Source organism: Astatotilapia calliptera, chromosome 3, assembly GCF_900246225.1.
Source record: "Astatotilapia calliptera chromosome 3, fAstCal1.2, whole genome shotgun sequence".
Lineage (NCBI taxonomy): Eukaryota > Metazoa > Chordata > Actinopteri > Cichliformes > Cichlidae > Astatotilapia > Astatotilapia calliptera.
This window is the reverse complement of record NC_039304.1, coordinates 1,132,658-1,153,560: the sequence shown is the minus strand read 5'-3', so window position 1 is coordinate 1,153,560 and position 20,903 is coordinate 1,132,658. Positions and strand designations below refer to the sequence as shown.

The window sequence follows — 20,903 nt, the reverse complement described above, 5'->3', positions numbered from 1 at the left end:
TTAGTCATCCAGGGTTTCTGGTTGGAATACACCCGGAGACGTTTGTCCACAGTGACACTGTTGACACAGAAGTTAATATATGAGAGCACTGATGTTGTGTGCTCTTCAAGGTCCTGATGTTCGAACACGCTCCAGTCCGTGTTTTCAAAACAGTCCTGCAGAAAAGAAGATCAGAAAAGAAGATCAGACACCAGCGAGGGAGGATAAGAAAGACAGACGCAACAACATTGTCATCCCCTATGTAGCCGGAGTATCAGAAAAACTCAGGAGAGTTTTCTCCAAGCATGACATCCCGGTGCATTTCAGACCCAGCAACATGCTCAGACAGAAACTGGTTCACCCGAAAGACAAAACGCCAAAACACAGACTTAACAATGTGGTGTATGCTGTACAGTGCAGCGAGGAATGCCCAGACCTCTACATTGGAGAGACCAAACAGCCACTTCACAAGCGCATGGCACAACACAGAAGAGCCACCTCCACAGGACAAGACTCAGCAGTCCATCTGCATCTTAAGGTCAAAGGTCACTCTTTCGAGGATGCCAATGTTCACGTTTTGGGCAGAGAGGACAGATCGTTTGAAAGAGGAGTGAAAGAAGCCATCTATGTCCACTGTGAGCGACCATCTTTGAACAGAGGCGGGGGTTTACGACACCAACTCTCTGCCATCTATAATCCAGTTTTGAGATCCCTTCCCAGACGCCTTAACGCCCACTCACATCCTGGGCCATCTGACCTCAGGAATTCGCATGACAAGGTGGGGCCAGGTTTCACAATGAACTCACCCGAAACTCTGGCTGATTGGGTCCCACACCCAATTTCACACCTTGGCTCAGGCGATTAGAGGATCATCAGGGGGTCCTTTTGTCCCTCTGGGGGGTTACTCCCACTAGGTTTATATCTGGGACTCTCCACCATTTGACCTTAGAACTGAAGAAGCTTCTCGGATGAGAGGTGAAACGTCTTCAAGTAACTTAAAGAAGTCCAGACGCTTTTCTTTGCAAGCTCCTTTGACATTTGACCACGAGCAATCTTTTCTGGTTTGACGCCGTCTTTGTAGCCAGAAACCAGCTCTCTCCTCGGCTTCCTCCACTACACGCTTCCCCCACGCCAGTCTCCTCCATCACTATAAAGGGGAGAGTCATGAGCTCCATCACCCTCACCTGTGCCGTCCAACGTCCCGCCACCAGCCTCCACTGCAGCAGGCCAGAGACCACACCCCTGCCACAATAAGTAAAAGTATATCCTTGCTGTACCCTTAATGCTAAATGTGCTAAATTAACCGCTGCCTTTGCCCCTTTGGGATTATTCTTATGTCACTGGGATGTTGACCTTTGACCTTCACATTAGAGAGATGGGCAGACATAATTAGTTTATGAATTTTAAAGTAACAGGTAATAAAGAGAGTGTAGCAAATGTAGTCAGGTTTATTACTCTGTATCACACACATGAGTGCCCGAGGGAGGCGGGGCTGACTGGGAAGACACAGGAAACAGAGAGACAGGGCTGACTCGACATGAAACGATGAAACGTGGGACACGGGAACAGAAACTAAACACAGGCTGAACTAGAGCTGGGCGATATGAGATTTTTTCATATCACAATATGTTTTTTTCATTTCAGGCCATGACGATATCTATCACAATATAAGCCAAATAACTATATTTGTAAGATTTAAATGTTCTGTTGCTCACAAGTAAAATGTGAAATAATCAGCAGCTTGTTTTTATTTAAATATTTATTTCCCATAATAAGTTCAACAGGGTAGATGTACTTAAGGAACATGAGACTTTTTCAGATAAATAAAGGCAAATATTACAAACTACACAAAAGGCAGCCACTAAAGCGTTTAAGTTTCAAAATAGAACAAACGAAACAGACTACTAAATTGTCAATTCCACTTAGAAACAAAATATTAATTCTAAAAATAAATCTTAGTTTGTTTTACAGAAGAACAGACAAAACTGACTAACTTTTGTCAATATCAAATAAACTGAGAACTAAAAGGAAATTCTCAATCTCTCCTTGTTGTATAGCTTAGCTTTTCAAACAGTTTTAACAGTTACTTTAGTCTGACAAAAGCCGAATGACGAATTAGCGCTTCCAGTCAGAGACTGAGGCTACGTCCGCACGTACACGGGTATTTTTGAAAACGGAGATTTTCCGTTTTCGTTTTCAAAAATAATCCCGTCCACACATAAAGGCAGAAATGAAGGAAAACGCTGCTATGAACATGCCAAAGCAGCAGGTGGAGCTAGATTCCTAACCGTGCAGAAATGTTGGCCAATCAGAAGTCTAGAAGCCTCGGTGGGAAAAAGTAAACAAAGCTGGGGCATAGAAGCAGAACCGAGTCGTATGTGTGGACGGACAGTAACTGTGTGTATATGTAAGCATTTAAACACTGCAGAGAGTAGAATTAACAGTATTGTAGAAATTCATTTCACCGAAACAATAACGTGGCGCACAGTGTGACGCATGCACCAGTTTATTGTATTTCCAGACTTGCTTTCGGCACAATTTACAGTGCAGCTACTCTGTTTTTTGTCAGACTTGAAATAGCCGAAATACCTTCACACTACGGAACTTCTATGGCTCTTCTGTTCGACAATCTCTTCGGCATTGGAACCATCATCTGTTTTCTCTTCGGTCACGCTCGGTTGATTTTCTAGTCGGCACACTCATTTCCTCCATTACCCGCTGGATGCTTCCCAAACAAACACACGTGCGGCTTGGCACTTGTGCTGTACGTAACAAGTCACACGACGTGACGCTGCGGCTGTGATTGGTTCGGCTCTGCACTACTTAATTTGGATTGGCTGACCTTTTTTTTTTTTTTTTTTAAAAGAGGACAAGAGCGGCGAGGTCTATCGCGATAGCTTAATTTCTCTATCGAGTAAAAGTTATATCGGGATACATATCGTTATCGTTCTATCGCCCAGCTCTAGGCTGAAATGAACACTGAGGGAGGGAGAACTAAGATTACTGAGAGCCTGATAAATAAGAAGAACAAAAACCAAGAAAAACAAGAGTCAAAGAAAACCAAAAACACAAAGCATTGGGCCAGGACCCACTGCTGTGACATTTATATGTGATAAAAACATTAAAAACTGCTCAGATGTTGAAATCTTTAGGTTCAGCTCTCCAGCCTGGCATTTGGTTAAGCATGATTCAAACATTTGATTTTGTTTAACTGGTTTTAATTATAGTTACTTTTTGTGAACATTTGTTGCAGCATTTAAAAATACATCATTTATTTTCAAACTTTTATTTGATTTAGAGCATCATATTTGACCAACGGAAATGTTTTAATTTCATATAAAATAACTGAAACAGTGAACGAAATATCTGAAATCTTTCCTTCCTTAAAAGTTATAATCCTACTTAAGTTATAGTGCAAACGCTTAAACAACAAATATACTTGATGCTAATTAATTAATATTTCCCTTTGATGTTGCAACTATGCAGTCACTTCTGTCTTTAAACAAAATAATATTTTCCAGTTACAGAAATCATAAAGTCCAAACTAAAGTGCTACTGTTGCTATATGCATTTTATATAAATCATGGATGATGGTCCTGACATGAAGGAAGAGAAAGTTACAGGTTGCATCCTTTGACTTTGTCTCCGTGCCTTTGGGCGATTTTCAGAAGGACAGATGTTTCTGTTCAATTCTTTAATCAATTTTTTCAAACACAAACACTATTTTAAAGCTTCTAGAGAGTAAAATATTAATGATAATTATAATAACAATAATAAAAACAAAAGCTCTCAGATCCATCAAACCAAGCAGCAGAAAGAACAATAACTGAAGAGAAAACTTTAACCTTGTAGACTTCATTATGTTCCAGCTGCTCTACAGACGCTGTGACCTTGAACTTAAGCAGGTCGTAAAGTATGTGCAGCTCAATAACTTCATAATCAGACCCTGTGGTATTTAGGCAGCAGAACAACTAAGAATAACAACTACAAATAATGTTTTTAGGTTTCTGTTGTACTGCAAGGTTCTGTACAGGAGAACCAAACCAAGAGCAAATATTACGTCTCATTTACACCTGAGCACGAAGAGCCATCAACATTTAGCAAATTGAATCATCTTTGTTTGCAAGAAGAATCATATAGAAATGAAAAAGTAGAAATAGAAATAGAAATAGAAATAGAAATAGAAATCCAGAGCAAAGATATCCTCTAATTCAGCGTAGCACATGTGCAGCTGCTGCGATTCACGTAAGCATTCGGCTCGTCGCTGTTGCAGATTTTTCTCTCGCTGTTCTGGCTCACAGCGCTGCAAACACAAAAATAAATATCCCCAAAGGTGTGAAAGGGAGCTAATTAGTAAGAGTATTGTTACTCTCCGCAGGAGTAGTCCAGCAGTAGAAATCAGTCCAATAACAAGGTGTGTAACATCTAGCAGGGTGACAGAAAAACCCAGGGTAACTTCTAAGGACCTCAACGTCTCTCTCACATTGTGTTTTTTAAACATGCTTCCATTTGTCACTTCAGTCTTTACTCTGAAATACAGGAAGAGAAATCATGGCTGAAACAATTTCTCATGAAACCAGGGGTGTGGTCCAACAGTCAGTTTGGTGAGGAAGGTTCCTAACTGAGAGAAGTGACCCAGAAGTATCTGTGTAGCAGCCACAATGAATCCAGATCATGAGCTTTATTAACTGATCAAAGTCTCTTCTTTCATCTTCTGTATCATTCAGTTTGCATTGGTAATGCCCATTATTGTAATGCTTTTTTAAGACCAGCAAAACTTTATTTCACTTTGGGTTAGCTGGGATAAGTGATGGATGGAGGGAATTTTACTTCAGCCACAGAAATCCTAAACAGGAAGGAGGAGCAGAGTTACAGTGGATCACTATCCAGCAGGGAAACAAGGTTTATTTCAATTTCTTGGCCATGAGTAGGGCTGCACGATAAATCGAAAATTTATTGTCATCGCGATATCAGCCTGCGCGATGGGCCCATCGCAAAAGACGGCGTAAACTGCGATAATTGGGTACCTTAAAATGTTTACACACGTGCTGTAAAGAATTTACCAATCAAAGAAATCCATTTACACATTTGACCAGTCGAATAGAGCCCTTCACGGCATTAACCAATCAAATGGATTAGAGGCCCGCCTCCTACGCAGGTCGGGCGCGAACAACGCTGCAGCAACGAGTCAGAGTTGTAATGGCTGAGAGCGAGACGCGTGACGAGAATGCTACTGAACTCGTGGCTAAAAAAAAAAATAGTACCTCACTTATTTGGAGGTACTTTGGATTTGATAAAGACGACGTTCTCCAAACACAGGTACTCTGCAAAACTTGCCGAACACTCGTGGCAACCACCAGAGGAAACACGACTAATCTCCACCATCATCTTCAATACAACCACAGAGAACTGTTTGAAGAGTTCCAGAAAGATAGGGCTAGCCAAACAAAGGTTGCTAATGTTAAGACAAAGAGCGCAGCAGTCCAACAGCCGTCTCTGTATCAGAGTTTTTCAAGTGGAATTCCTTATGAGAAAACGTCGAAGCGGTACAAAGAAATAACAGAGGCCATTACACATTTTTTGGCTAAAGACATGATGCCTATAAATACAGTTAGCAGAGAGGGCTTCACCAGTCTGATACATAAAGTGGACCAGAGATACCGCATCCCCTCACGAAACTACTTTTCACATGTTGCCATTCCACAAATGTATGAAACATGCCGCAAGACCGTCATGTTTGAACTGAGCCAAGCTGAAAACTACGCAAGCACTACAGACCTATGGTCAAGTCGTACAACGGAACCATATATGAGTTTCACAGTGCACTTCCTCACCGAAGACTTTGAACTGAAAACACGGTGTCTAGAGACTGTGTATTTTCCAGACTCCCACACTAGTGAAAATATAGCCCATGTATTACGTGAGGTGTTAGCCAGCTGGGATCTTAAAGAAGATCGACAAGTGTGCATCACCACAGACAACGGTGCCAATGTTGTGAGAGCCACGGAGCTAAACAACTGGGTCAGACTTCAGTGTTTTGGACACAGGCTGCACCTTGCAATCGGTAAGTTTTATTCAAGGCAGATCTTTTTAGCAATGAAAATGTGCTATACATTATTATCAAATTGATATTGATAAGGATAATGTTACCTTTTTAGACAACTTTAGTTATAAATTTCAATTAGTTTTTTTTTTTTTTAAAAAAAAAGGTTTTAAACATGACAGTTTTTTTGTTTCCTCTTATTTCTCCAGAAAATTCTATCAAAGATGATGCCCGCATTGCCCGAGCCATTGGACTTTGCAAAAAGTTAGTTGGACATTTTTGCCACAGCTGGAAAGCAAATATGGCTCTGAAAAAAAGCACAGCAGAAGCTCAACCTCCCAGAGCACACACTGATCACAGAATGCCCAACCAGGTGGGGTTCCAGGCAGAAGATGATTGAGAGAGTCCTGGAGCAGCAGCGGGCCATTTCTGATGTCATCTCAGCAGACAAGAAATCAAGACACTTGATTCCTACTTGGCAGGATCTTGAGGTACTGGAGTCTGTCAACCAGGCATTACACCCCCTGCAAGACTTTACAGATGCCCTGTCTGGTGAGAGCTACGTTAGTGTTTCATATGTAAAACCAGTCCTTCATCTGATGAAGATGTCGGTGCTTGCAGAGAAGGAAGAAGACAGTGATTTGACAAAATCAATTAAGAAGAAAATCCTCGAGTACCTGATTACTAAATATGAAAATCCAGCTACCCAGGAACTTATGGACATGGCGTGCTTCATGGATCCCAGATTTAAAGTCAGCTACACCAGCACTGATCGAGTCTCAGACATCAAGACCAGAGTGATGTCAGAAATGGAAGCAGTGGCACAGAAGGTATTCATGCATGCTTATATATAAAACCTTTCAATTCATATTTAGTCCAAAATGTTTACTTTTCTTATAATCTGCTTTCTGTTCCAGGAGAGAAGCTCCGCTGAACCAGAGGCCCAGACAGATGATCCACCCAGTCGTCCCCTGAAGAAGGCAAAAAAGTCCCTGGGCAGTTTCTTCAAGGCAGCTCCAATCCCTACCTCCTCTTTTATGCATCTCTCACAAGCTGTTGAAGCTGAGCTTAACAGCTACTTGCTATCCACGGCCATAGACAGTGAGGAAGACCCCTTGGCATGGTGGAAACTCCACAAAATGACATTCCCACAGCTAAGCAAGCTTGCAAGGAAGTATCTCTGCATACCTGCAAGTAGCTCACCTTCAGAGAGACTTTTTAGTACATCAGGAAACATAGTAACATGTCAGCGCACATGTTTAAAACCTTGGAGAGTAAACATGTTGGTTTTCCTTAACAAGAACTTGCCATAAAAAACATTCACTCAGGAAGGATGAATGCAAGATAGAGAAACCTTTTTTTTTTTTCAAAAAATTACAAAAATACACTACCTACATTGTTCTTAATTGTTGATAATATTAGTCTTGGCCAGTACGACCACAAAGGTAGACAATTGTTCTTTGGTGTGTTCCCACAGCAGACAAGTTCTTACCTATAGTTTAATCTAGTAAAGTTTCCACTCCAGTTTTGACTTGCATCATAACTACTTGGTGAGTGGTAAAATGATGAACAACTGCATAGAGATAATTTGCAGTATAATTTAAGTTATGTTTATTTAAAACTAATTATAGAGACCGGGAAGGATGTCTTTCAGAATTCAAGCCTCAGAAATTTTTTTATGGGGGCAATGTTTCAATGTTTGACTGCACTTTGTTGTTACACTGCTAATACAGCAGCTTTCATTAAATAAAACTGTGCAGTAAAACGGAAATTATGTATTTGTTTTTTGTTTTTTTTTTGCTATTTATTTTATCGCAAGTCATATCGTTATCGCAGTATTGATCACAGTTATCGCACATCGCAGGTTTTCCTAATATCGTGCAGCCCTAGCCATGAGTGAGATTTACTGAGTGGGCAAATTAGGGAGACGACACCATCAGATCCCGAGCCCTCCATGTGTTAATCAAGAGACGGCTGCTGTGCTACATCCATAAATAATGAATAAATTAGGAGCTAAAGCTGAAAGGACAGTTTATTTGTACCATCTTCACGTGAACACATTCAAGAACATCACAGATGAAGAAACATTAAAAACTTCCACACGACATAAAGCAAGAAAAATAGTTTTTCTTTCAGGTGGTTTCAGAAAAACAGAAACATCAAACATCTCCAAGACTCTCTTTGAAAGAACTACAAACCTTTGTTCTCATGGTCCAATCATGAGTGAACTCCCCGATGAAGCCTTGTGTGCTAAAACATGTCAGAGTTTTAAACATTAAACATGAGTTTCCAAAACGTTTTGCTGGAGAACAATGAACTATTTGACTGAGTTTCAATCATTTACAGACGAGCAAAACCAGGACAGAGAAAAAAGGACAAAACTGACTCAGTAAAACAACAGAAAAGAAGATCCCATGTAGATCTGTATTATGTAGAAGTTCAGCCCAGCAACCAGTTCAGTTCAACACAAGTTTAAATGATTCTATCTGAACTCTGTGGAGCCTGATCTCAAGCTTTTTGAGTCCGACACAGAAACCAGAGGATCTTTCTGTGTCTTCAGATTCACTGTGATCCAGTGATGGGAGTGATTTCAGCCCTGAGTGATCGCGCTGATGTTTGCACAGAGCAGACAATGAGGTGAATGTTTGGGCACATTGGTAACAGTGAAACAGTTTATTAGTAACGTGGGATCGTTTGTGTGCAGAGTATGAACTGAGATTCCTGAAGCTCTTGTCACACTGGTCACAGCTGTAGTTTCCTTCCATGTGTCCACGTTCATGAATGTTACGACTACCTGACTGTGAGAAGCTTCTCTCACAGTGTCTGCACTTGTGTGGTTTCTCTCCTGTGTGGACTCGTTTGTGTGATTTAAGCTGACTTGCAGTGGTGAAGGATGACCCACACTGATCACAGAGGTGCTTTTTAACCCCACTGTGAATCAGTTCATGTTGTTTTAACTCACTTGTTGTGGTGAAGCTTCTCCCACATTCTTTGCAGTATTTCAGTTTGTCTCCAGTGTGTCTACGTTGATGTAGTTTTAGGGTATTTTGCTGACTGAAAGTTTTTCCACAGAGGTCACAATGAAAGTCTTTCCCACCACCACAGTGATGACAGGGTTGAGAACTGGATCCATCTGTGTCGCTCTGCTTCTAAACAAAGACACAAAGACAGTGTAAGTCAGTCCTTCAACATTTGTATCCTGAACGTCGCCTGAAATAAAGAGCATCTCTGCAGACGTCCAACTACATTTGACTGTTTCAGTTAACACACTCAGTTTACTGGGCTGCAATAACTACAATACTACCACCATAATACTACAGTAATACTAAAATCATAACTGAAAGGAAAATCTGAATAATCACTCAGAGCTGCTTTTCCATGCAGTAGAATTGCTAACATGCTAACACAGTTTAATGAGCAGAGTTGTTCCAAACAGTCAGGCTAAAATGACAAGATAACAATATAAATACATACCTCACAGTAGCTGCACTTGTAGAGTCTCTTTCTGGTGTGGATCTGTTGGTGTCGTCTCAGGTCATGTGGAGCTTTAAAAGTCTTCTCACACAGGTCACATTGATAAAGTCTCTCCTCAGTGTGGGTAAACATGTGTCGTTGTAAGTCTGCGTCTGTTGTAAAGTATTTGCCACACTGTTCACAGCAGTACACATCATGTCTGGTGTGAATGCGTAGGTGTTCATTTCGGTGCCCTCTCTGGCTGAAAGTTTTTCCACAGATGTCACAGCTGTATGGCTTAATTCCAGAGTGGGTAACTAGATGACTCTGTAAGTGGCTACTTTGAGTAAAAGCTCTGCCACACTGATCACAGCTGTACGCTTTAACTCCACTGTGGATGAGTTGGTGTTGTTTTAGGGAATCCTTGAAGGAAAAAAACTTTCCACACAAGTCACAGCTGAACGGTCTCTCTCCAGTGTGGATGACCTGATGCCGTTTTAGATTAGCCCTCACAGTAAACTCCATCCCACACAAGTCACAGCTGTATGCCTTAATTCCAGAGTGGGTAACTAGATGACTCTGTAAGCTGCTACTTTGAGTAAAAGCTCTGCCACACTGATCACAGCTGTACGCTTTAACTCCACTGTGGATGAGTTGGTGTGTTTTTAGGTGACCCTTCCTGGAAAAAGACTTTCCACACAAGTCACAGCTGAACCGTCTCTCTCCAGTGTGGATGACCTGATGCCGTTTTAGTGAAGCCCTCACAGTAAAACCCTTCCCACACTCGTCACAGGTGTGTTTTTTCTCTCCCTTTCTTCTGTGAGGTTTGTCGGCCTCCTGAGAGCGCTGACTTCTGGCTCCATGTTGGTCCTGCAGTGACAGAGATACAAACAGAGGCAGTGAGTGAAATGCAGTCGTGGAACAAACTCAACCTTCAAACTCCATTAACACTAGTTTTAAACCTGAAGGTGGAGCGTGGCACCACCTATCCCCACCTGCTGGTAGTTCTAACACATTACATCCAACCTGCTGTTAAAGATAATTCATGACTGTTCAAACACTAAAATCATGCGCACACACACACACACACACACACACACACACACACACACACACACACACACACACTACTTTATAATTTAGATTATTTTGTTGGTTCCTATTACATATTTCTATAATTTGTATAGATTTATACAGAATTATTCAGTGATAATAAATCCTATGTTTGTTTATTCTAAAGGAACCCCGTTAGCTTCCACAACAGATGTTGCTCGTCTTCCGTCAAATACTCACATAAAATATTACACAATAAAGTGGATTCAAGATATCCACATAATTTCACTCTTACATCCACAGTGAGGTTTCACAATTGTTAAAACATAAGCAATCAATAATAATAATAATAATAATAATATCAATAACATTGAGGCACATTACACAAATTTCAAAAACAAATCATGTCTTACAATATTTACAACAACTAAAAGCTCTGTAAATCGGCTTTTAAGTGTTCATTGAAGTTTTGAATAATTCTCTAATTTTTTAAGGCAACTTATTCCACTTAAAAGTTGCTCTAAATGTAACAGTTTTACAAAACGTTACTTTTAACTCGAGCATTTACTAAATTGCAGCTTGTTGAAAACTGTGTAATATGATGATGTATTTCATCTGGATACTGCAGCTGAGCAGAATAAATGTGGTGTGTTTAACAGAATTGCTTTCTTTAGAACTACAAGTAAGCCATAGAATATTTTAGCCTGTACAGGAAGCCAAGAAAGGTTATTATGCATTTTATCAATATTAGTATAGTATGAACATCTTCACACTAATCTGGACGCCTTATTCTGGACTAACTGAAGTCTGTTAAGATCTGTCTTATTAGCTGCTGACCAAATGATTGAACAATACTCCAGATGAGACATTACTAGTGCATTAATGACATCTTTCATAATGAAGAAGTGATACACAAAGAGCATTTCATAGCCATAGCTATGCCTTGTCGGCAGAGTTATGTGACATTAGTGATGTTTGTACTTTCAGCGTTAACTTGGTTTTAAAGCCTTTAAAATATACGCCGTTCAATAGTCGACCTTAATCTGACAGAGAATGTGATGATTTTGTGGATAATTAAAGTCAGTCATATATCCACAAACACAACAAGCTGAAAGTCAGTGATGCTGCTCGGTTTGCAGCCCTGAACATCACGGCACAAGCAGGATTCACTGCACTGTTAATGTTAGCTGTGTTATATTGCTGCCTCTGTTCGGTGGTGTCGAGCCAAACGCACTTTAACGTGTGTTTGAACGAGCTGACGGTTCACTCGTTAAGCTGAAAGAAAGATGCTTTAATCACAGCAGTCACACATGTGTCCACTGCACCATCTGGGAACTCTTCTTGTTTACACTCGTAATAACACAAACACTAAATCCTGCTTCTCTGGTGCTGTTGTGTAGCAGTGTGTACACCTGAGACTGTCACCTGTCTGTCTGTCCTGCACTCTCTCTCTGTTTCTTTCTCTCTGATTGTGGAATAAAAGTATGAACATGTGTTTATAAGTTACACTTGTGTTTGAATCCTGCAGCTTATCACACATTTGATTTCCATGTGTGACGACTGCAAGTGTCCAGAGTGAGGACAGACTGAGGGAGCCACTGCTGCACATCATCTGTGAGGTTTTGCAGCCCTGATGATCCACCAGGACAAACTCAGCAGTGTGTGAGGAAGAGGAGGAGGAAGAGCCAGCAGCAGCTGACAGATGGAGAGAATAGACAGACTGTTCCCTGTTTGTGAAGGACTGCTAGGAAAGTTTAACATAACTGTCTGTCCTGAATCAGTCTTATTAGGTAATGTTCAAATAATGTGATCATCCCAGTGTTTCCAGTGTGGGAGAAAGTACTCAGGGCCTTCAAGTTACACACTATGAAAGGCAGCAACAAGTTTAATGTTCAGAAACCTAAAGTCTGTATCAGCAGCAGAATGGACCTAAAAATAAATGTTTGTTTCAGTTCTATGAAGCTTTGAGTATTTTGGATCAGTAGCTGCTGTGTTTGTTGCATCATATTGCTGTAACTGTTTATATGCTTTATATATTCTGAGCTAAGTTGATCTATAGTGTTACATGATACACTCTCAGAAATAGAGGTACGAGAGAAGAACATTTTTGTACCTATAGGAACATTTTTTTAAATGTTCCCTTAAAAGTACATTACTGGTCTTTAAAAGTCCAGAAATGCCCCTTTAAAGGTTCAATTTGAAATAAAGTACAAATCTGTATTATAAAATCTTAAGCAGCAACGTCTCCAGGTTCCAATATTTATGCAATTCTCAAACCTTTTGGCCACGACTGTATAACCTCTTCTGAAGTTTAGTGGATATTATACATGGTTATGCTCAGGATGTGTCGGCCAGTTTCCACTGGAAACGCCTTTTGGTTAAACTGTCAGCGAGGAATTTGCATTTGCACTGTTACATTTTTATATAACTTTAATGCACATAAACAACAGCTGCTTGTTTCAGTGAAAATACATTGATGGGTTTTTAATAAAGTTGTGCAGCTGTAAAGTATTTTGTCTGGTGTCAATTCTATCGTCAGCTACATCGTTATGGCAAATGTTCAAATGTATATGGTGATAAATATCTTTGGTCATATGGTCCTGCTCTGTCTGTCACCTTCTGTGTTGAGCTCATTGTTTCCTCTGTAGTGGCTGAGCTGAGTCCAAGTAGCTGAAAATGTTCCTCTGCTGCTCCGTCAGACTCTCCTCCTCCTGCTGATCAGCTGGGACACAAAACAGATCTTTGTTAGGCTCCACACTGCACTGAAGAGTCAAAGTGGCTCATATGTTCATCTGACAAGTAAAAGAACACATTTTTGTTTCCCGAGGTGGGCAACTTGTTGGAAACAAACACAAAAGCTTTGAGCACTGATACCTGCCATTGCTGGCATTGAAAGATGCAACGCCAGCAATGTGGATTGTCAAGACTCAAACCAATCATCAAGCAAAGACAACAGGGATCATTTGTTTCTGTTTATTTAGCATTCACAGCATTTGTAGTTGCCTTCTGTGCAGGGGAAGTCCACGCACACTGTGTGGTACCGCCATCCGCAGAAGGTGCATTCAACCTCTGTAAGAGAAACGAGGTTGAAGGTTTTTTTTCTTTTGGAAGACCGGAAAACACTGAAAGTTACAAATTAGTCCTTTATTTATCCAGGTAAAAAAAAAATCTCATTTCCAAGAGAGACCTGGCGTCATGGCAACACAAGTCACATACCACACAGGGATATAACATTTAAAACAAATACAATATCCCAACATGTGTAACAAATGTATTGTGCTTGAAACAAATTCAGAATAGGTGATAAAGCCAGCTGCACATGTGTGTCACGAGTAAATCTGGCTGTATAACAAACAGAAACAAGTGATCCCTGCTGTCTTTGCTCAATGGTTGGTTTGAGTCTTGACAATCCACATCGCTGGCATCTTTCAATATGTTTGAATGCACCAGTGTAAGTGCAGCCACTCAGACTCTGCTCAATGTGTTCATAGAAACAGGTGCAGATGTGTCACGAGTTCATCCAGCAGTAGCTATGGCACTTGGCCACAGGTGGCAGCAGTGGACTGACCTGCATTTGAGACTGCTCCAGCTGCTCTGTGACAGTCAGCAGATCTGCTACAAATTGCAGATCATATGCAAGTTTTGGAAATGACATTATAAATATTCCTAACTTAGCCACGGCAGCCATGTTGATGTATTACCTATATTGGCTGAAAATGTTCATTTGCAGAGAAAAGACACAGGCAGACTGTGCTTACAGGATGTTACATGTTATTATGTGATGTTATTGAAATCATCATGAATAACAGGAGTGGTGATTCCTGTAACTTTGTGTATATAATTTGGCATTTCTTACTGACGTAGGCCAAAAATAAATACATAATAAAATTTTATTTATTTTAAAGGTTTATTTGCAAGATACAAAAACAGACAAAAACAAATGCGTGTGTGTGTAAAGTTCCACGTGTATTGTGGAACTTTACACACACACACACACACAAAACATATTAAGGATTGTACATTAACTAGGGCTGCACGATTAATTGTTAGAAAATCGCGATCTCGATTCATACTTCTGTGCGATCTCATTTCCAAATGACAACGATTTAAAAAAAAAAAAAAAGACGACGATTGTACCGCATTTTGATCCGGGACGTAATCTGCATGAAAACAAGCGCTCACTCTTCCTGCTCAACAAATGACAAGGGCGGAGCCTTATACCACGTGATACAGAAGCTGTGCCGTGTGATGCTAAAATTAGCAGGGAAACAACAACGGAGAGCACGTCAGGGATGACGAGAAAGTGACAGGAGAAAATCCGTCCCGGTCAACCACCCAAACATCAATAACCGGAACCTTATACAGCGCTTCCCTATACCCGTCGAACTCCCGCAGGCACAAAGACATTACGGAGGCTATCACTTATCACCTGACCAAAGATATGGCTCCATCAACACTGTGCAAAACGAGGGATTTAGGAAAACGATCAACACCCTAGACAAACGCTACACAGTGCCGTCCCGCAACTATTTTTCTATTGTTGCACTACCTGCTCTATACACGCAGCGTCGAGCAACGGTGGAGACGGAATTTCAAGCACTACAACATTTTGCTGCAACAACAAAACGAGAGACGTTTGTTGTTTTTATGTTTATTTATTGTTATGAGAGAATCATGATCTCAATTCTAAGCAAAAAATCGTGATTCTCATTTTATGCAAAATCGTGCAGCCCTAACATTAACACAAAACTATTGTTTCACCAGAGAAACACACATGAAGAGAGAGAGAGAGACAATAACAGCTACCAAACAGTCGTCATAATTCGTCACACAATGAGAAAAGGACAAATCAACAAGTAACAATGACTAATTAATATTAAAATCTGTAACATAATGTAATGTTTGGAGTTTAGTCTGATTGGTTCAGGATGACCTGCCATTATCCAATCACACGTCTGCTTACCTGCATCTTTTCTCTTTTTTCTAACCTGAGCACCTTATTATTTTTTGGTTTCTGTAGTTATCTTGTGTATCAGAGGGTTAAAATAAAAAATTGCTGGTATACATCAGAATTTTTGATTCATTTACTGTTTGTCGATTTACTGCATTGTAAAGTCTTTTGGCTACCAATGCAGCTACCTGGTTATTATGCTTGACTTAAATTGAAAGCTGGGTCTGATCACATGCTTGAAATGCCAAACAATTAATATTCTGTTTTTCTGCTGACATTCTACAGATGCCGAGAAAAAATAAAAGATCCCGGCACAAAAGAAGCGCTGGAAACCACTTGACCTGGTCGATCCTGCTGTCCAATGCTCACTGGCCACAACCAAGATGAGGCAGTCAGTAGTTTTCCATCTGACCAGGTAAAGAAGATATAGTAGTGATCACAGACAGTTGAACAGTTTTCGAAACACGTTTGAGACAGTTAAGACACCTACCCATACAGTTTAGGATTGTTTGTTATAATGTCACCAACTGGCATAACAGTGCATGGTATGCAGAGCTTTTAAATGAAATGAATGTGTCAGGTCACTTAATGTCTTCTATACCCTTTTAGCAGATAGCACAGCAAGGTTATCCTTGGAAACACAGGATAGACCCACCCCTTATGTTCCCCAGGTATCAAGGTAAATATCAAAAAATATTCCTCTATTAAGAATTTACAACAGACAATTACATGTTATAGACATATTCATGGTTACATCTCAGCATTATGCAAACAGCAGGGATTTTCTTTTTTATTGCTCTGTAAGTTTAGTAACCACTACTGTTCAGTATCAAATATTCCATTCTGTTTCAAATCTGTTAGTAGGTTTTATAATTTTGACTAACTGTACATAACCTCTCATCAGATTTCAGACACACGTCCACTAGAAAAACGATCTGTTACCCAACTGGCATACCAGTTCATGCCATGCATTGCATTTTAGAGTGAAATTAATGTGTCAGGTCACTTAATGTCTTAACATTATATACTGTTTTTCCTGGGTTGGCAGACAGCACCAGCCAGGTTGTCCTTGGTAACGGAGAATAGACCCACCTCCTTATGTCTCCAGGCAGCAAGGTAAATTTAAAAAAACGTCTTCCTCCATTAAGGATTTATAGTGGACAGTTACATTACCATTAAATGTTAAAGACATATGGTTACATGTTAGCATTATGAAAGCAAGAATTTTGTTGTACCCCCTTTGTTCTTTAATGTACTTCTATTTTATTAATTCCTATACACTCTGAACCGAATTTGTTGAAAAATAAAGTAAATCATGTTCTCTTTACGCAGACACAACAGAACACCAGCCTCTACGTGGTGCGAAGCCTACTGCAACAAAAACGTGATCTTCATGTCTTTGCGACTGAGCACGCTCTACCAGCAACACTGACAGCTCACCAGTGGGAGCTCATAGATAAGACTGCTGATGTGCTGTCATCCATTGAAGAGCTGACCAGAAACGTGAACAGAAAGACTGCAACTGCACCTGATGGGATCCCTGCCATAACAGGTCATTTGTATTTTTTTTTGTTTCTTTCTTTATATTGTAACATTTGGTATGTATAGTGTTTGAAACAAACTATAATCTCATCCATTCATTAAGTCATCCATTCATTCATAACTCCTCAGATGTGTTCTGTCCAGTGAAGGCAGTGGAGAAGCTCTACATGATGTTGAAACTGTGCCACTCTTCTAGAAACCAGCTACAAGGATGGGCAGGTATAGTGAAATTAAAATGCACCTTTTGTTCAACAGGTTTATATACAGTCAAGTGATTCAAAGACACCAGTATTAACCCATTTAAGCCAACTATACGCTTTGATTGGAACTATAATACAGGCCACCAATTACAGCCACGTGTGGTTTTACCTCACATGGCAACTTACTTAATCAAAAGACACCAGTATTAAACAAATTTCTCTCTTTTACTTCCTTTTTAATTTAGTTTTGGGTAATTTAGTTCTAAAGTTACATTTATTTTTGCAAATATTTATTAGATCATCATGACTTGCCAGTTCGCTAACTGAAACCTGCGCTTTGTGATGTCTCTTGTTTTGTTTTAAATTGTGTTTTGCTTTTATCTGTTTTCTAGCTGTTTTTGCAAAGTCAGCCAACCTCTTGCTTCCAAATGACCCTTATCCAGAAGTATCCGTGAATGCCTCATGAGAAGAAACTAAAGTGGAGACCTACCTCTCAGAGAAAAACGCACACATAAGAAAAGCGACCTACTTCAGTACTGGAAAGAACATCCTAATCTGTCTCCCTCTATGGCTGCTGTTGCGATCCCAGTGTGCCCCCTGTAGCTCTGTGGACAGTTTTTGATTTGTTTGCATCTCACCCCAACCGGTCGCGGCAGAATGGCTGCCCCTCCCTGAGCCTGGTTCTGCCGGAGGTTTCTTCCTGTCAAAAGGGAGTTTTTCCTTCCCACTGTCCGCCAAAGTGCTTGCCCATAGGGGGTCATATGATTGTTGGGTTTATCTATATACATTAATGCTTGTATGCTTTTCATTTATACTTTTCCTTACTCTTCGGTTCATAATATAAAGTTACTTGAATGGTTTCCTTTTTCCTTATTTTATATTGCTTTGCTGTTTACCACAATCTAAATATCATGTTTAATGGAATACATTATTGTAAATGGTATTTGTACAAAATATAGTTTGAATACATAAGATACCTTTATTAGTCCCACAAGGGAAAATTTCATAATTTGCATAATTTTCCCTTTTCACATTAAAATACCTTTGAAATACAAATTGAATACCGCTTAATGGGCTTTTTTTTTCTACCAAGAAAACTTACTTTGGTTTACAATCTGTTAAACTGTTCACTTTAAACGACTCAAAACTGTAAAATCTAAATTGTAACTTCTCTTGAACACCTCAGACTTAAACATAATTATTTTATATCGATTAACTTCTTTTGTAATGGTGTAACTGGAGCATCTTTCTCTCATCTCTGTATGCTGCACTGCATATAGCAGAGATCACAATACAGCTTATCTTTTCTTTAACTTGAAAATCAGCTGTATTCAATTTCCCTCCCTCTTGTGGTATAAATAGCAAACTATGCTCTGTTGCTATTGCTCCCCCTATTGTTATAAATGGCAACCTGCCATTATTGCACCACATTAAAGCAAACAACACTCATTGGCAGTAGCATAGGCACACTTAAATTCTTCAGAATTTTCGCTTTCTAGTTATTATTATTATTTTCCTTTTTCAGCCTGAAATTTCGCGCATAACTCATCCCACAGTTTTGACACAAGCTTCATATATGTATATCATTTTGTGCGGCTGGATCAGGAATGGTGTGCTATGACTTTTGGTGTTTATTACTTCTATAGTTTTTTAAATATGAATATTTTAATGCAAGTTTTTGCCCATTCAAATGAATGGAATGAACGAAAGTGAAACTTTATTACTTTGTGGTGTGTTTGCATCATCTTAATTTGTGGTGTGTTGGCTCCTCTAGTGGTATGTCCCCGTATTTGGATACTTTGAAACTTTGCAAACTCCATATTCCAGAGTCAAACAATGGCGCGCTGACTTGGTTTAATATATTCCTCTTATTCGTGTTTCTAGGTCACAAAGTAAACTTTTAAGATATTTTCAGGTGAGAATGTGGTGTGTAAACGTTAAATATCTGCTCGTTTTGTCAAAACATCCCATATTAGCAAGAGATTTCTCACGATGTTGCTGCTAGCTAGCTACGCGCCGGCTAGCAACCCTTCGCTAAAAAACACTTTTCAGTAAGCGTCTCTCCTTTCAACACGATCGCTCGCCGCCGATCGACGGGTGGTGGCTAACGATAACTCGTACTGCGTGCTAGCTAGCATGACGGAGTTTCTATACAGCTGTGGGCGCTGTTACTTGTAGTATCAGCTAAATGTTAAACGGTAGGAACGTTTCGGCTGGGTTGTTGTTGTGGGGGGGGGATGAAAATAATACAGGACACTCATTGGAGTAATGGCACGTCTCGTGTGTCTGTCAGTTATGCCTCCAGTCAAATAACATCCATAACCTCAAATAACGGAACATGGTGTCAGAAGACACTGGAAACGTTAGTTGGGCATAAGTGTAAGGTTTCGGCGTCGGTGCCAGGTTAAAGGTCGGCCAGAGAGGAGCTGCGCGAAAAGAGACGTCATGAGTCAGTTTCAAGTCACCCCGCAAGCGGACGAAAATCAAGTGAACGCCCTTATCTACACTATGGGCGAGGAGGCAGAGGAAATATTGGTATCCCTGCACCTGACTCCCGAAGAGGCAAGCGATTATGAGACCGTTAAAAGGAGGTTGGATACTCCACTTCGTAGCCCGAGAAACATCATAGCACGGTCCGAGCCACAAATTGAACGCCTGGTTGAATTGAACTACCTGGGGCCAGGTAGGGCATTAACAGGGAGAGGGGGACAAAAGATATACTTTTCTTTCTTACTCTCATATAAAATATTTAGCTTTTATTAAATAGTTATCTGAATCTTACAACCAAAGTTTGTAAAATAATACACAGATTGGCTGTAGACATAGGTGTCAAACTCTGGCCCGTGGGCCAAATTTGGCCTGCAGCCTAATTACATTTGGCCTGCGAAGCCATACCAAATTCTATTAGAGCTGGCCTACTGGTATTATACAGCTAATATATATATTGTTTAGTTTAAGCTTTGCTTGTTCCATATTCAGTTTTCCAGCAAAACATGTTTGAGTCCATAGAAAAGATTCATTCTTATATCTGGGGGAAGATTTTTTTTTTCAATAAATATTAAGTTAGCCCGTGACTTTGTTCCAGTTTTGATTTTTGGCCCACTGTGTATTTGACTTTGACACCCCTGCTGTAGACCATTGTTAATCATTCAGAACACTGTGTAAAAGTAACAAAAAGTGAATGCAAAAGTGCATAAATATTTATTTTACGTGTTTGATGTGTGTGGCAGGGCGTGGTCTGCAGTGCCGCTGCAGGGGAGGTGGACCCACCTCAGGGGCATCTGCAATCACGCTCTCAGGTGTAAAGTCTGTGCTCTCTCTTTGCTTTTTGCTTTTTTGTATGTGTCGGGCTGTGAGATGAAAAGCTACAGCCAGCTGTGTGGGTACAGCAACTATGTGTGAAAAGTGGTCCATAACGTAATGCTTCAAAGTGTGTTCATGCAAACATTGTCGGGTCTGCTTATGAACCTCTGCGCACAGCGTCTACAAATCGGGGCTGTACGAAGTCACCTCATCTTTATACAAAACCGTAAGCTGTCATCTGTGAGGCGCGAGCGGTGTTTGTTTTTATCATAGTTCATGGTGGAGAATGGCTGCTCTGCTGAGTTTTGCTCTCTGTAGCCGTTTGAATGGCAAACTATACTGATAGCGGCGGCATAGGCACACTTAAAATTTCTTCAGA

General features: G+C 40.2%; 2 protein-coding genes and 1 long non-coding RNA gene across 3 annotated transcripts in view; 2 read left to right on the top strand and 1 right to left on the bottom strand.

The window, feature by feature from the left end:
- Positions 1–20,903, bottom strand: part of LOC113015885 (NACHT, LRR and PYD domains-containing protein 3-like) — a 525,401-nt gene that overhangs the window by 353,427 nt on the left and 151,071 nt on the right. The gene's annotated exons all lie outside the window — the stretch shown is intronic.
- Positions 6,337–7,780, top strand: LOC113016195 (zinc finger BED domain-containing protein 1-like). The gene is made up of 2 exons (XM_026158832.1): positions 6,337–6,852; positions 6,940–7,780. The coding sequence occupies exons 1-2, from the start codon at positions 6,415–6,417 to the stop codon at positions 7,333–7,335; spliced, it is 834 nt and encodes a 277-aa protein (XP_026014617.1). The 5' UTR covers positions 6,337–6,414; the 3' UTR covers positions 7,336–7,780.
- On the top strand, positions 16,582–17,189 carry LOC113016386 (uncharacterized). Its single transcript, XR_003271229.1, has 3 exons — positions 16,582–16,595; positions 16,812–17,031; positions 17,151–17,189. It is a non-coding gene; the product is annotated as an uncharacterized LOC113016386 (long non-coding RNA).